Genomic DNA, 13,160 nt, shown 5'->3' on the forward strand with positions numbered 1-13,160 from the left:
GACGTTACGGGGCTGGTACAAGGTTGCATTCAGTTTCTTAAAAAAAGAAAAGAGAAAACATGACTTTACTCTTTCATACTAGTCGGAAATTATGTTCAGTCCTTAGTCACGCGGCGCCCCGGAGTCACTGCATTGCGGTTCCCCAACCGTCATAAACTTGCTGTCGCGACCCGAGTGGGCGAACCCCCGCCGCAAGCTCTCCCCGGAGATGATGGCGCGGCGCTCGTGGGCCGTCCGGGGGCGGGGTCGACAGCGCAGACGTAGAGAGCCCGCCTCGTTCCGGGCCCCAAGCTGCCGGAACCGGAAATAGCGCCCGGCGCCGACAAGACTGCAGTAACTGCCATCGCGATGCCGAAGGGACCCAAGCAGCAGCCGCCGGAGCCCGAGTGGATCGGGGACGGAGAGACCACGAGCCCCACAGGTGAGGCTGGTAGGCAGGGAGGGAAGGAGATAGGCAAGAGAAGAAGAGAGAGACGTGTGTGCGTGTCTTAGGAGAGAGTCACGGGGCGCGAGACTGACCGGGCCGTGCGAGGGCTACTGCGCATGCGTTCAGTGGGGCCGGGAAGAGTTTGCCCTGGCAGGAGGGCTTTTGGGGTGCCGGCGAAAGTAGAGGTGCCGGGGTGTCACGCAGGAACTTCAGTAAGACTGGGAAAGAGACGAGGAAGAGCGTATGGTACCGAGGGAGAGATGGGGAGAACTGAGAAAGTCCTGATTTCTTCTCATTTGGACATCTTCCCCACCACACGGTATTCCACATCCGGCACTTACATATTGATATAAGTTGTGCCTCGACCTTCTCTCTCTCTCTCTCTCTCTCTCTCTCTCTCTCTCTCTCTCTCTCTCTCGTGCGCGCGCGCACACAAACACACACACATTCTCACACTCACCCGTGGAAACCATCATCCCACCTGCTTCTTAAGAAAGGATGACTCCTTGCGCTCTTTCGTAAGACACCTTTCTGACTCAGCTGGAGCAAGAGCATAGACACTGGGTGTTGGAATGGAGGATTAAGGTTTACTTAAAAGCAGCGGATGTTTATGGAGCACCTGTTTTTAATTATGCAGTGTAAATGCTGTGCTTTGGGGAGGGGAGAAAAAAATACGAAGACATCCTACCAGGCTTGAAGGTACTTCAAGAGGGAGATAAAAATGAATGAAAATAATTATAGTAGGTATACAGTGACTAATTTTACAGGCATTTATTGGATGCCTACTTTGTACCTGGTGCTGTGCAGAAGAACTGGAGGTGTAGGGATGAAAGATAAGCCTTGCCTATCGAGAAGGGGCAAGTCTAGTGGTGGGGACAGAGCATTAATCAGACAGAGGCTGACAGAGTGTGATGAATGTGTTGAGACTAGAAAAGAGAGGGGCAACATCTATCAGACAGGGCGGGAGTGTCAGCAAAGCCTCCCAGGAATATGTGATAGCCGAGTTCGTTCTTGAAGGATCAGTGTGAGTTAGCAAGGGGAAGAACATCCTAAGCAAGCAGAGGGCGCAGTTAGTGCAGAGGTAGAGGTGTCGTTGAGCCTGGCTGGTTCCCAGTATTGTGTGACTAGTGTGATGGGGTTGGAAAGACGTGTGGGAGACAGATAATGAAAGGTGTTATACACTACTCCAAGGAACTTAGTCCTAAAAACATTAAGAAGGAGGACCCATTGAAGTGCATAAGGAATGGTTGGAGGGAGGGAGACCATTTAGGAGGCTCTGGTAATGAGCCAGGTGAGAAGTGGTAAGAGAGTAAGCCAGGGCATTGACTGGAACTGGGAACCAGCTAAATCAAGGGAGAAGAATTAAGGCTGACACTCACTTGAATACTGCAGCGGTTAGTAGGCTATTTATTGAAAGCAGTAGTGGGCTGTAGAGTGGGGAGCGGGAAGAGGTAAGGTCAGCTTTTGAATGCTGAGTTGGAGATTTCTGGGGAATTTTAAGAGGAGATGGCAAGGAGAGAGTTTGTTCGGTGGCTGTGGAGAGAGCTCTGGACTAGGAGTAAAGCCACAGGTGAGTGTAGTTGTACGGGGCATCCCCTAGAGAGTGTATGCAGATTGAAGCGAAAAGACGTAGAAGGTGGGAACCCAAAAGATTAAGGGAAGTAAGGTGGAGAAGGAGGCTGAGGAGATGAGACCGAGAAAGGAGAGCAGCCAGAGAAACTAGAGGCAGACCAGCAGCAGCAGGATCCCTGACGCTAAGTAACAACAGGAAAGGAGAATTAAAAGCATGAGGAGGTAGGTAGCATGGAATGTTGCCAAGTAATCACGCAAAATAAGGACTACAAAGAAACCTTTTCGGGTTGAACAACTAAGGGGACAGTGACAACTCTGAGAAAAGTAGTATTCATTAGAAGATGACAGCTGAATCAGGTTGCAGTATATTCAAAAAGGAACGGGAGATGAGGAGGTGGAGCTAGCGTAGACTGCACTGAGACTCAATGAAGACGGGATAGAAACAGTAATTGGGGGAGGAGATTGTAAGGTTACGGAAAGTGCTTTACTTGGCTTTGAAATTAGGAGTCACTTCAGTGATGTACTTAGGGAGGAGCCATTAGAGGGGGAGATGTGGAGGATACAGCATAGCTTTAGCCACACTTAGCCTTTTCCTGTTCCTTGCTGATAATACTTTCTCACGCCTGAACCTGTGCACAGGCTTCTCTCCCTACGGTCAGGAGGTGTGGTTGTGTTAGTCCTTGGAGATACTTAGTGTCTAAGTCAGTCTGTGTTGTTAGGGTGAGCTGATCATGTCATTCCTTCTCATGTACTGCAGTGGATCCTCCTTCTTAATGGCTTTAGGGTTAGACTCTGTGGAATAGCTTATAAAACCTTTCATTATCTTCTCCTGCACATCTTTTCAGTTCCATCACGCTAGTCACCCAATATGGGGATCAGATTTTGAAATGTGTTCAGGATGGAGGTCACAGATTAAGCAAAGACAGGCATAAGCGTGCCTGGGAGTTAACCAAGGAGCGGGGAGAAGCCAGTGTCCAGAACACGGGTATGGTTAGGGAAACAGAGATAGCAGACAAGATAGGATGCACCCTTTTAGTCTGTGAGGTCCTAAGTTATAGCGATTGTCCTTTATTATCTCCAGTTTTTGACACTGTAGATGCTCAGTATCTGAATAAATGATTACTATGGACTAGGTGGAAATCTGGTGTGAGAATACTCAGTGTGGTAGATAGCAGAAAGCCTTTGTTTTGGGGTTTTTTGGGGAAAAAAAACCCAAGTGATTGCAGGAGTGCTTTTGGATAGAATTGGGTAGCAGTGGGTGGATGGGATGGTTGGGAGACGAATGTGATAGTGGACAGGCCTGGGCGTGGAGGGAAGTCATGAGGCTGCTGGCTGCCTCCCAGTCTGATGTGGGAGGGAGTTAGACCTAGTCCCCTGCCTTCAGGATAATGGGAATGGACAGAAAGGAGAAGCTGGAATTTGTTCAGTCAGTAAACTTTTATCGACTTCCCACTTTGCTTCCTGGGAACACGAGCTAAGTAGTCTCAGGTCGCTCTCTAGGATGAAGGACTGATGCCCAATTAAGTACAATCACAGCTAGTGACTTGTGCTAGAAGTGCTAGTGGAGCAGGTGCGGCATAGACCCAGGTTCTTGTTGACTTACTAGATGGCTGTTTCCGTGGCCTGCAGGTTCCAAAAATGACATATCCCCAACTGAATTCATATTTTTGTCCTACCTTTCTCCCACATGGGTGGTAGGAGTGGGGAAAGGGGTCCTTCTCTTCCAGTATATCCTGCGATAATCAATGGTACCACTAACCCAGCTAATTTTGCCAGCTAAAAACATTGCAGTCATCTCTGAATACTCTTACTCCTCACCTCTGCCATCACCCTGTGGATTCTCCTTCTCTGCCTCCCACTGCTACCCTAGACCAGCCACCATTGTCTGTCTGGTTGCAAGTGTCTTGTGTCTGTGGCCAATGTCTAGGGAGCGGTAGTTGAGCTAGGAAAACAGTAAATAGGGTGGGGACCACTGAGAGCTTGGCAGGAGAGATCAGAGTGCTTTGGAATTTGCAAATCATCATTCACAATGTCTGCTTAACCTTCTAGACAAAGTGGTGAAGAAAGGGAAGAAGGACAGGAAGACCAAAAAGACGGTGAGGAGAGGGGACTGTGGGTGTTTCTGAGCAGAAGGTGGCCCTTTGAAGGCGGTGGTGGCCCAAGGGAGGGGAAGAGGTCTTGTCAGGAGAGGGAGCAAGGTGGGATGGAGTGGAAGGTCCCTGGGCTCGTGTGTGGTGGTGAAGGGCTTGGTTGGTTTCTGAGCCATGTTTACCTGGATCTTAACTCCCGTTATAGTTCTTCGAAGAGCTGGCAGTAGAAGACAGACAAGCTGGGGAAGAAAAGAAAGTGCTCAAGGAGAAGGAGCAGCAACAGCAGCAGCAGCAGCAGCAGGTACAGGTGTCAGGGGACCCACCACTACATGGAGGCATCCATGGGTCCGCCAGCCCCTCTGCAGCCCACACTGGTTCACTCAGCTGACGGGGAGCTCTCTCGGGAGCAGGGATACATCAGCGGCCTGGGCTTCATTCTCTCACTGTTTGGCTTTCAGCAGCAAAAAAAGAAGCGAGATGCTCGAAAAAGCCGTCGGAAAAAGGATGTGGATGATGACGGAGAGGAGAAGGAGCTCATGGAGCGTCTTAAGAAGCTCTCAGTGCCGGCCAGTGATGAGGAGGATGAGGGTAAATGTCCCGAGGGGAAATGGGCACCTGGAACTCTTTAGTCATGAAGAGTCAGGAGCTGCGTTCCTTGCTTGTGGAGTTGGATTAGATTAAGGAGCAGGACATCGTAATTCTCCTTTCCTGTCTCACCTTCTCCCCTTGTCATTTCAGTACCTGCCCCAGTACCCCGAGGAGGGAAGAAAACCAAGGTAAGCCATCTGTGTGGTAGACAGAGACCCCAGGGGTGCAGCCTTGACCATCCCGCTGACTTCTCTGGCCCTTTCATTCTCCAGGGTGGTAATGTTTTTGCAGCCCTGATTCAGGATCAGAGTGAGGAAGAAGAGGAGGAGGAAGAAAAACATCCTCCTAAGCCAGCCAAGCCAGAGAAAAATCGGATCAATAAGGTGATAGTGGTGGCTCTACCAGTCACTCCCACCCCGTGTAGCACCTCTGGCCACAGTGTGGTAATTTCCCGGCTTCTTTTCTTACTTTTCAGCTAGCTCTTCTAGGCCAGTCTTGCTTACACTGTCAGAGTCAGCTTTTTAAAATACTCTTCATCACTCGGAAATTTACAGTGATCCTGTTGCTTTCAAACTCCAAATATAAAACAAAGGCCTTTGGGTCTTTGCCCTTCCACTTGGACCCCTCTGCAGGGTTACTTGGGACTTCTCCATGTATACCTTTCAGATTAGCGTGATCACATCTTGGCTTGACTGTGTGTTGAAACCTTTGTTCTTTATGCCTTCTCTTCCCTCTTTCTAGAGCACCTTCACTAAGCCCACATCCATTACCTCGTCTCGAGATGTGTCCTCTTGAGGAAGCCCTCCAGTGCTAGGGCCATCTCACCCACGTGGCTCACTTGCCTGTGTCACAGTCCCTTAGCCGGAGACTAGGGTTTTGCTGGGTCTCATTTTCTCCCTGGCAGACTCAGTATAGTTAACTGCCACTCCTAGACCCCCTAGAAACGCTCGTTAAGCTACAATATAGTAAATTAATTTGTGTGTGTCTGTGTGTCTTCTCCAGGCTGTATCTCAGGAACAACAGCCAGGGCTCAAGGGCAAAAAGGGAAAGGAGGAGAAGTCAAAGGGGAAGGCCAAGGTGAGGGAGTATAGGCAGGAGGAGGGGCTGGGTCTCAGGAATTAGAGCATTTCATCAAACTTGCTGTCTTTTCCCCGGTAGCCTCAAAATAAATTTGCTGCTCTGGACAATGACGAGGAGGAGAATGAAGAGGAAATAACAAAAGAAGAGGAACCACCCAAGCAAGGGAAGGAGAAGGCCAAGAAGGCAGAGCAGGTTTGTATTTTGGTGTTGGGGGAAGGTGGGCTGAAGGACTAGGACTCTGTGGCCCTTGGGCAGGGGGCAGGATCTGGGGGTGCTCTTACTCTCCAGAGCAGGAGTTGGCAACTTTTTTTTTTTTTTTTTTGTCCCTGCCACGTGGCTTGCGGGATCTTAGTTCCCCAACCAAGGATTGAACCCGGGCCCATGGCACTGAAACCGTGGAGTCCTAACCACTGGACCACCAAGGAAGTCCCAGGCAAACTTCTGTAAAGGGACACATAATAAATATTTTTGGCTTTGCAGGCCATATACAATCTCTGATGCATATTCTTCTTCTTTTCTATTTTTGGAAAAATTCCTTGAAAGTGTAAAAACCGTTCTTAGCTCAAGGGCCATCACTGGCAACTCCTGACCCAGAGAGGAAATGCTGCGGGCGTTAGCCTCAGTCAGTCTGAGCTCTGGCTTTTGCCACCACTCACTGTGTGACCTTGAGTACATTTTTCCATCTCCTTGGGTCTCAGTTTCCTCATCTGTGTGATCTAGTGATCTCTGAGCTCCCTCGTACTGTTAGCAGTTGCTAGTTCTGATTTTGCTGGATTTCTCAGTGACTGTATGCTAGGGCTTCTAGACCTTTCCCCTGCATGTTAATGTGTAGGCCACTGATACATGAGAAAAAGAACCTCATATAACCCTCAATTACACTGTATTGGCAGTTGCATAGTTACAGTACATAGTTACAGATACACGTACATTATTACATTTCATACATAAATACTCATACTATTCCTGGTGGCAAAAATGGATACAGAGCTGCAAGGAGAGCAGGGCGGGTATGAGAATGGGAGCGGATCCACCGGTGTATTTCAGGACCCTGGTGGAGAGAGACAGAGCTGACTGTGGAACTGGGGGTACGTGATGTGAAGTCTGAGTTCTAGAAGGGGTCCCTTGTTTTTACTATGCCCTGGTTCTCACAGGGCTCAGAGGAAGAAGGAGAGGAGGAGGAGGAGGAAGGGGAGTCCAAGGCTGATGGTCCCTTTGCTCACCTTAGTAAGAAGGAGAAGAAGAAGCTGAAGAAACAGGTAAAACCTTGGGTTCTTGGTGGTCAAAGGTGGGAGAACCTGATTTTTTTTTTTTTCCTTAACGCTTCAAGTAGGGGACACGTGAATTAGGGGACAAGAAGGAGGGCTTTGGGTGCTCTGTCAGGTAGAACAGTTGGAGTAAGGAAATAATTGCTCTCTGTGAGCCTTGTCTCGGTGTCTGGTGATGTGGGGCTGTCTTGTGGTGATGGGAAAGTGGCAGGCAATAGCCTCAAATGTGATTTTTCCTTCCTTCTCAGATGGAGTATGAGCGCCAGGTGGCTTCATTAAAAGCAGCCAGTGCTGCTGAAAATGACTTCTCCGTGTCGCAAGCAGAGGTGTCTTCCCGCCAGGCCATGTTAGAAAACGCATCTGACATCAAGGTAAGGTCTGAGGGGGCCTCTCTACCAGCTTACCCAGGGACATGCCACTTCTCACCTTCCCCTGAGTGGCCACGGCAGCCTAGGAAGTGGGTATGAATGGGAAGTCCATTGGGAAGAAAGCTCGGAGCCGTTCTCTACACCTTGAGTTCTGCCAAGTTGAGTGAGAAGATAGAAGAGCCAGCATAAGGGTCCACCCTCGGAGGGAAGCAAGGCGGGACAGGCTGGCCGCGCTTAGGATTTGGAGACTCCAGTTAGAGGCAGTGGTTGGGGAAGGGGCCGGTGTGGTGAGAAGAGGGGGCTTCCCTGCAGAGAGAAAGCTGCAGCTGCTGTCTGGAAGGGAGAGTTCTCATGTGCTCGCTCCTTCCCTGACACCTGCAGCTGGAGAAGTTCAGCATCTCCGCCCACGGCAAGGAGCTGTTTGTCAACGCAGACCTGTACATTGTCGCCAGCCGCCGCTATGGGCTGGTAGGACCCAATGGGTGAGGAGAGGAGGGGCTGGAGCTGTGAGAGGGGCGGGGCTGGAAGGAGAAGAGACTTCTCTGAGGCAGCCTGGTCCTAAAAGCTCTCATCCCCCAGCAAGGGCAAGACCACTCTCCTCAAGCACATCGCCAACCGAGCCCTGAGCATCCCTCCCAACATCGACGTGCTGCTTTGTGAACAGGGTGAGGCCGCTGGTGGGAGAGGGGCTTGACGGGGAGGTGAAACCGAGGGGCCTGAGGGGGGCCGCCCTGGGGTACAGGAGCCAACCAAGAATAGAAGAAACCGTCGTTGTAGAGCTGGAAGGGTTATGTGGGGAGACTGGGGACTGGGAAATGGTACTAAAGAAGGGGGAGAAGAGATGAGAGACTGGAGAGTATTTTGTTTGGAACAAGTACAAAGAGCTGGGCAGGGTCAGGCAAACCAGAAACAGCTATAGGGAAGAGGGAATAGGAGGCTTGGCCCTTGGGGCACCCTGACTTCTCCCCTGCCCCCAGAGGTGGTAGCCGACGAGACGCCGGCCGTGCAGGCTGTTCTCCGAGCCGACACCAAGCGCTTGAAGCTGTTGGAAGAGGAGCGGCAGCTTCAGGGACAGCTGGAGCAGGGCGATGACGCGGCTGCTGAGAGGCTCGAGAAGGTAGAGGAGATGGCGCAGGGGACACGGGCTAAGACTGGGGGCTCCTGGGACCTCGCAGCATGTGTCCTCTTCTCCCTCCTCCCAGGTGTATGAGGAATTGCGGGCTACCGGGGCAGCAGCTGCAGAGGCCAAAGCCCGCCGGATCCTGGCCGGTCTGGGCTTTGACCCTGAGATGCAGAATCGACCCACACAGAAGTTCTCGGGGGGCTGGCGCATGCGCGTCTCCCTCGCCAGGTGGGCTCCCTCTCACCACCCTCCCTTCCAGCCTCCGTCCACCAGGGCTCTTCCCCTTCTCCCCGTTCTTCCAGAGCCGTCTTCTCCCTCCCTTCCTGTCTGCCTTGTCAGACTCAGGGTCTTTTCTCCCTACCTGGGAGTGTATTCTGTCTGTGTCTCCTGCCTGGGAACTGTCTAAGGAGAGGTTGGGAAGGAGTGTTCATGGTCTCAGGCTCCACTTACAGAGGCTTCTCTGGGTTCTCTGAGCAAGGGTCTTCCTCCCCCTGACTCTGCATTCTGCTGCCCTGCCCTGTAGGGCGCTATTCATGGAGCCCACGCTGCTGATGTTGGATGAGCCCACCAACCACCTGGACCTCAACGCTGTCATCTGGCTCAATAAGTGAGTAGCCCTTGATTACAGCCTTTGCATCGTTGGTTCGCATTCTGCCCTCGTTTCCTCTAGCTGGTCTCCACTCTGCCCTTGACACCTCTCACTCCAGCCCCCCCTCTTTCACTCCCTGCCCCCATGCTCTGTCTGCTTCCCCTGACTCCACCCTAACCTGGCCATTGTGACATTTCCACGCTCTTCTCTAAAACCCAGCTACCTCCAAGGCTGGCGGAAGACGCTGCTCATCGTCTCTCATGACCAGGGCTTCCTGGATGACGTCTGTACCGATATCATCCATCTTGATGCCCAGCGGCTCCATTACTACAGGGGCAATTACAGTAAGGAGGATCATTTGCGGGCAAGGAAAGGGGTGGTTCCTGGAGAAAGGCCTGGGAGGGAGGGCCTGTAGGGTTGTGGTGATAATTCTGAGTCTTTCAGAATTCTAGACAACGACGCCTGCCCCCATCCTCCCCCGTCCTGCTGGGGAGAGGGACAACCATCGATGCCCATTCCCCTCTCTTGCCCCAGTGACCTTCAAGAAGATGTACCAGCAGAAACAGAAGGAACTGCTGAAGCAGTATGAGAAGCAGGAGAAAAAGCTGAAGGAGTTAAAGGCGGGCGGCAAGTCCACCAAGCAGGCGGTGAGCACCTGGGTCTTCCTGGGAGGACTCGGGCCCTGCCTGCCTTTTGAGGCCTTCTGTAAAGGGTGCGGGTGTCTCCCTTTCCCCTTCTTCCCCAGGAAAAGCAAACAAAGGAAGCCCTGACTCGAAAGCAGCAGAAGTGCCGGAGGAAAAACCAGGATGAGGAGTCACAGGAGGCCCCCGAGCTCCTGAAGCGGCCCAGGGAGTACACCGTGCGCTTCACGTTCCCTGACCCGCCGCCGCTCAGCCCTCCGGTGCTGGGCCTGCATGGTGAGCTGCCGCGGCCGTGCCTTCCCTCACACCAGGACATTCGGGGCACCCTCGGGGGACTCTGAAGAGAAAATAAAGTGCTTCTTTTCCTGGTCTCTCAGGTGTGACGTTTGGCTATGAGGGGCAGAAACCACTCTTTAAGAATCTGGATTTTGGCATTGACATGGACTCAAGGAGTGAGTTGGCAGGGGAGGCTCAGGAGCCCCGGGGAGAGTTTCTGGGGACCTCGCCTCTTTGACCTTTGTCTTCCTTCTGGCAGTCTGCATCGTGGGCCCTAACGGTGTGGGGAAGAGCACCCTGCTGCTGCTGCTGACAGGCAAGCTGACGCCGGTGAGTCCGGGAGCCAGGAAGGGGGACGGCGACGAGCGAGCGGAAGCGTGAGCACACGGCTGTTCCCCAGAGGCTGCAGTCGGGGGCCCCTCTGTGCCGTGGAGAGTTAAATACAGAACTTGTCATGGATGGTGCGCTTCCTTGAGAGGTGCTGTAGAGGAGGACGGTTTAGATCAGGCGGGGAGAAGAGCCAGGAGAAGTGGGGCCAGGCTAGGGGCATGCCTCCCCACCCCCCATGTGTTTCGGTTATGCAAGAAATACATGCCCATTGTAGAGTGGTTAGAAATTGCACAGGCCAGGGAATTCCCTGGTGGTCCAGTGGTTAGGACTCAGAGCTTTCATTGCCATGGACCTGGGTTCAGTCTCTGGTCCGTGAACTAAGATCCCTCAAGCTGCGCGGCACAGCTGGGAAAAAAAGGAAAGAAAAGAAGTTTCGTAAGCCAGAGCAAAATCCAGAGGTGACCAGTATTAATTTCAATGGATTGCTTTCTCCTTTTTTTCCTTTACAAGCGTGCATAGAACTTTTTTTAACGAAAGTGGCCTATCGTGTGAGTTGTCCTGTGGCCAGCTTTTTCCAGATCGTGTACTCAAGTGTTTTCCCGTGCCAGGAATCCTATGTGTGCGTGCGCTTCGTATGCATCTGCCGTAGTGTATTTGATGTCAGTCGTTTAGATTTTTCACTAAAGGACAAACCTGTAGTAAATAGTCTTATTATACCTGTTCATGAATTTAGTTTTCCTTAGGATAAATTCCCTAGAATTGTTTTGGGGACTTTTGCGGCGTTATGTAGTGCTTAGGTGGGTTGTAGCCATCTGTCTGCCCTCCAAGAAAGTGTTGAGAGGGCCCGTTGCCTCACACCCACAGAGAGTAGATCTTCAGAAAGGTGTTCTAGATCCTCCCACAAACTGTCTCTTAATCCCCATCTGAGGTGGAACCCTGAAAACATCTTGCTGGAAGGCAGGGGTGGGGACGGGGGTCCTTTACTTGTGGTCAGTCTGCTCCTGGTTCTGAATCTCTGCTTTCTGTCTCCCCCTCCTTCATTCTCCTCTTGCTTCTGATTTCCTGGGCCTGCCTTGGTCACGTTCAGGAGACGCCCGTGTTCCCTTTCTCATGCTGGCTTGTTCCAGCCCGGTTCTGGTGTTTAGCTCCCCTTCAGAAAAGTTGGGGTGTGGAGCTGCAGCTCCTTTCCCCTTCCCCTTAGCTCCCCCCTTGCTTTTTCCTTGCAGACTCGTGGGGAAATGAGGAAGAACCACCGGCTGGTAAGTGGCTTTGGGAATCAGGGAGTAAGAGGCTGACAGAGGAAGTATGACTTTGACCGACCACGTCCCTCTTCTCTCGGGCAGAAAATTGGCTTCTTCAACCAGCAGTATGCAGAGCAGCTGCGCATGGAGGAGACGCCCACCGAGTACTTGCAGCGGGGCTTCAACCTGCCCTACCAGGATGCCCGCAAGTGCCTGGGCCGCTTTGGCCTGGAGAGTCACGCCCACACCATCCAGATCTGCAAACTCTCTGGTACCAGGGGCCAGGGCAGGTGTCCCCGTCCTTAGCCTTCATACCTGCAGACTGTCCCTAGAGGCAGGAGGAAAGAGGAACTGGGACTTGGGGGACCTCACCGCGTGTGCGCACGCGCGCACACACACATTCAGGGTTTACCTGCAGAAATGTCAGGTGGTGAAAGGTGTGGTGGATCTCCTTTCCCTTTGCTACAGGTGGGCAGAAAGCCCGAGTTGTGTTTGCAGAGCTGTCCTGTCGGGAGCCCGATGTCCTCATCTTGGTGAGTGAGCTGGACTGCAGGGCTGGGGCAAGGGTGACAGAAGGGAAAGGTAAGAGTCGTAACTCTCAGTCACGGGATGCCTCCTCCCCCATAGGACGAGCCCACCAATAACCTGGACATCGAGTCTATCGACGCTCTTGGGGAGGCCATCAACGAATACAAGGGTGGTGAGTCAGCTCAGGACGCGCCCTCCTCCTCCCCGCCTTGGGGACCGGGCTGTGGTGTCTTTCGGCTGGGCGCCCTCCTCTCAGGTTCTGATCCCCCTCTTCCTCCTTCCTCCCTGCCCTCCATTCTTGCCATCTTTCTTCAAAGCTGTGATCGTCGTCAGCCATGATGCCCGACTTATCACAGAAACCAGCTGCCAGCTGTGGGTGGTGGAGGAGCAGAGTGTTAGCCAGATCGACGGCGACTTCGAAGACTACAAGCGGGAGGTGTTGGAGGCCCTGGGGGAAGTCATGGTCAGCCGGCCCCGAGAGTGAGCTTCGCTTCCTGGACATCCCCTCGTCTCCTCTCCACTCGGAAGTCTGCTCTGGTCTGCAGCTGGCGCAGTAGCTACTCGGGTACATGAAGGCGGAGTGTGGTCTTGATGTGACCAGGATACCGCTTCGATTGCTTCCTCTTCTCTGAAAGACTTGTCTGATTGCTCTCTTCAGATAACTGAGCTGGCCTTGTTCTTGAAATCCCTCCGTACAAGCAGAGGTGACCTTTGTTATGGGGTTCCATCCAGCCAAGCTCATGTGGCCAGTTGTCTGAGACTCTGTCCTCAGAAGCCTGCGTCTGGTCCGCCTCAAAGCTTCAGGCCCAGCTGCTGCCCTGTTCTGTGAGTGGTGCTGCTTTTTTTGGTGGATTTGATGCTGACCTAACTGATACAAACAGCTGGTGCAGCTCAGAGCTGGAGGAGAGTTCTGAGGCCTGTGCTGTCACCCAGGATTTGGTGCCTGCAGTCTCTAGTCTGGTTGGGGACTTGGGGGCAGGAAAGGAATGCTGCTGAACTCGAATCACCCTTTACAAGGGGAAGAAATAAAGGAAAGGAGTTG

At 52.4% G+C, this 13,160-nt stretch overlaps 1 protein-coding gene across 2 annotated transcripts; it reads left to right on the forward strand.

Annotated features, from left to right (window-relative positions):
• The first annotated feature begins 306 nt into the window (after window positions 1-306).
• On the forward strand, window positions 307-13,160 carry ABCF1 (ATP binding cassette subfamily F member 1). Of its 2 annotated transcripts, none has more exons than XM_082663821.1 (25): window positions 307-421; window positions 4,049-4,095; window positions 4,295-4,390; window positions 4,548-4,677; window positions 4,828-4,865; window positions 4,950-5,060; window positions 5,680-5,754; window positions 5,836-5,949; window positions 6,909-7,013; window positions 7,271-7,393; window positions 7,772-7,872; window positions 7,970-8,055; window positions 8,368-8,507; window positions 8,593-8,741; window positions 9,037-9,120; window positions 9,322-9,446; window positions 9,637-9,749; window positions 9,848-10,019; window positions 10,121-10,195; window positions 10,279-10,349; window positions 11,576-11,608; window positions 11,693-11,861; window positions 12,059-12,123; window positions 12,218-12,290; window positions 12,436-13,160. In XM_082663821.1, the coding sequence occupies exons 1-25, from the start codon at window positions 349-351 to the stop codon at window positions 12,600-12,602; spliced, it is 2,535 nt and encodes an 844-aa protein (XP_082519947.1). In that variant the 5' UTR covers window positions 307-348; the 3' UTR covers window positions 12,603-13,160. The 2 variants fall into 2 exon arrangements, with proteins under 2 accessions (XP_082519947.1, XP_082519948.1); XM_082663822.1 differs by having other exon boundaries at window positions 4,551-4,677.

This window comes from Grampus griseus (assembly GCF_964374135.1).
Source record: "Grampus griseus genome assembly, chromosome: 10".
NCBI lineage: Eukaryota > Metazoa > Chordata > Mammalia > Artiodactyla > Delphinidae > Grampus > Grampus griseus.

Bases quoted from the DNA above. Each gene is read 5' to 3' on its own strand.
- ABCF1 (XM_082663821.1), top strand. From the start codon at position 349: ATGCCGAAGGGACCCAAGCAGCAGCCGCCGGAGCCCGAGTGGATCGGG. The intron at 5,755-5,835 runs GTGAGGGAGTAT...TTTCCCCGGTAG, and splicing joins AGTCAAAGGGGAAGGCCAAG to CCTCAAAATAAATTTGCTGC. The intron at 9,121-9,321 runs GTGAGTAGCCCT...TCTAAAACCCAG, and splicing joins GCTGTCATCTGGCTCAATAA to CTACCTCCAAGGCTGGCGGA.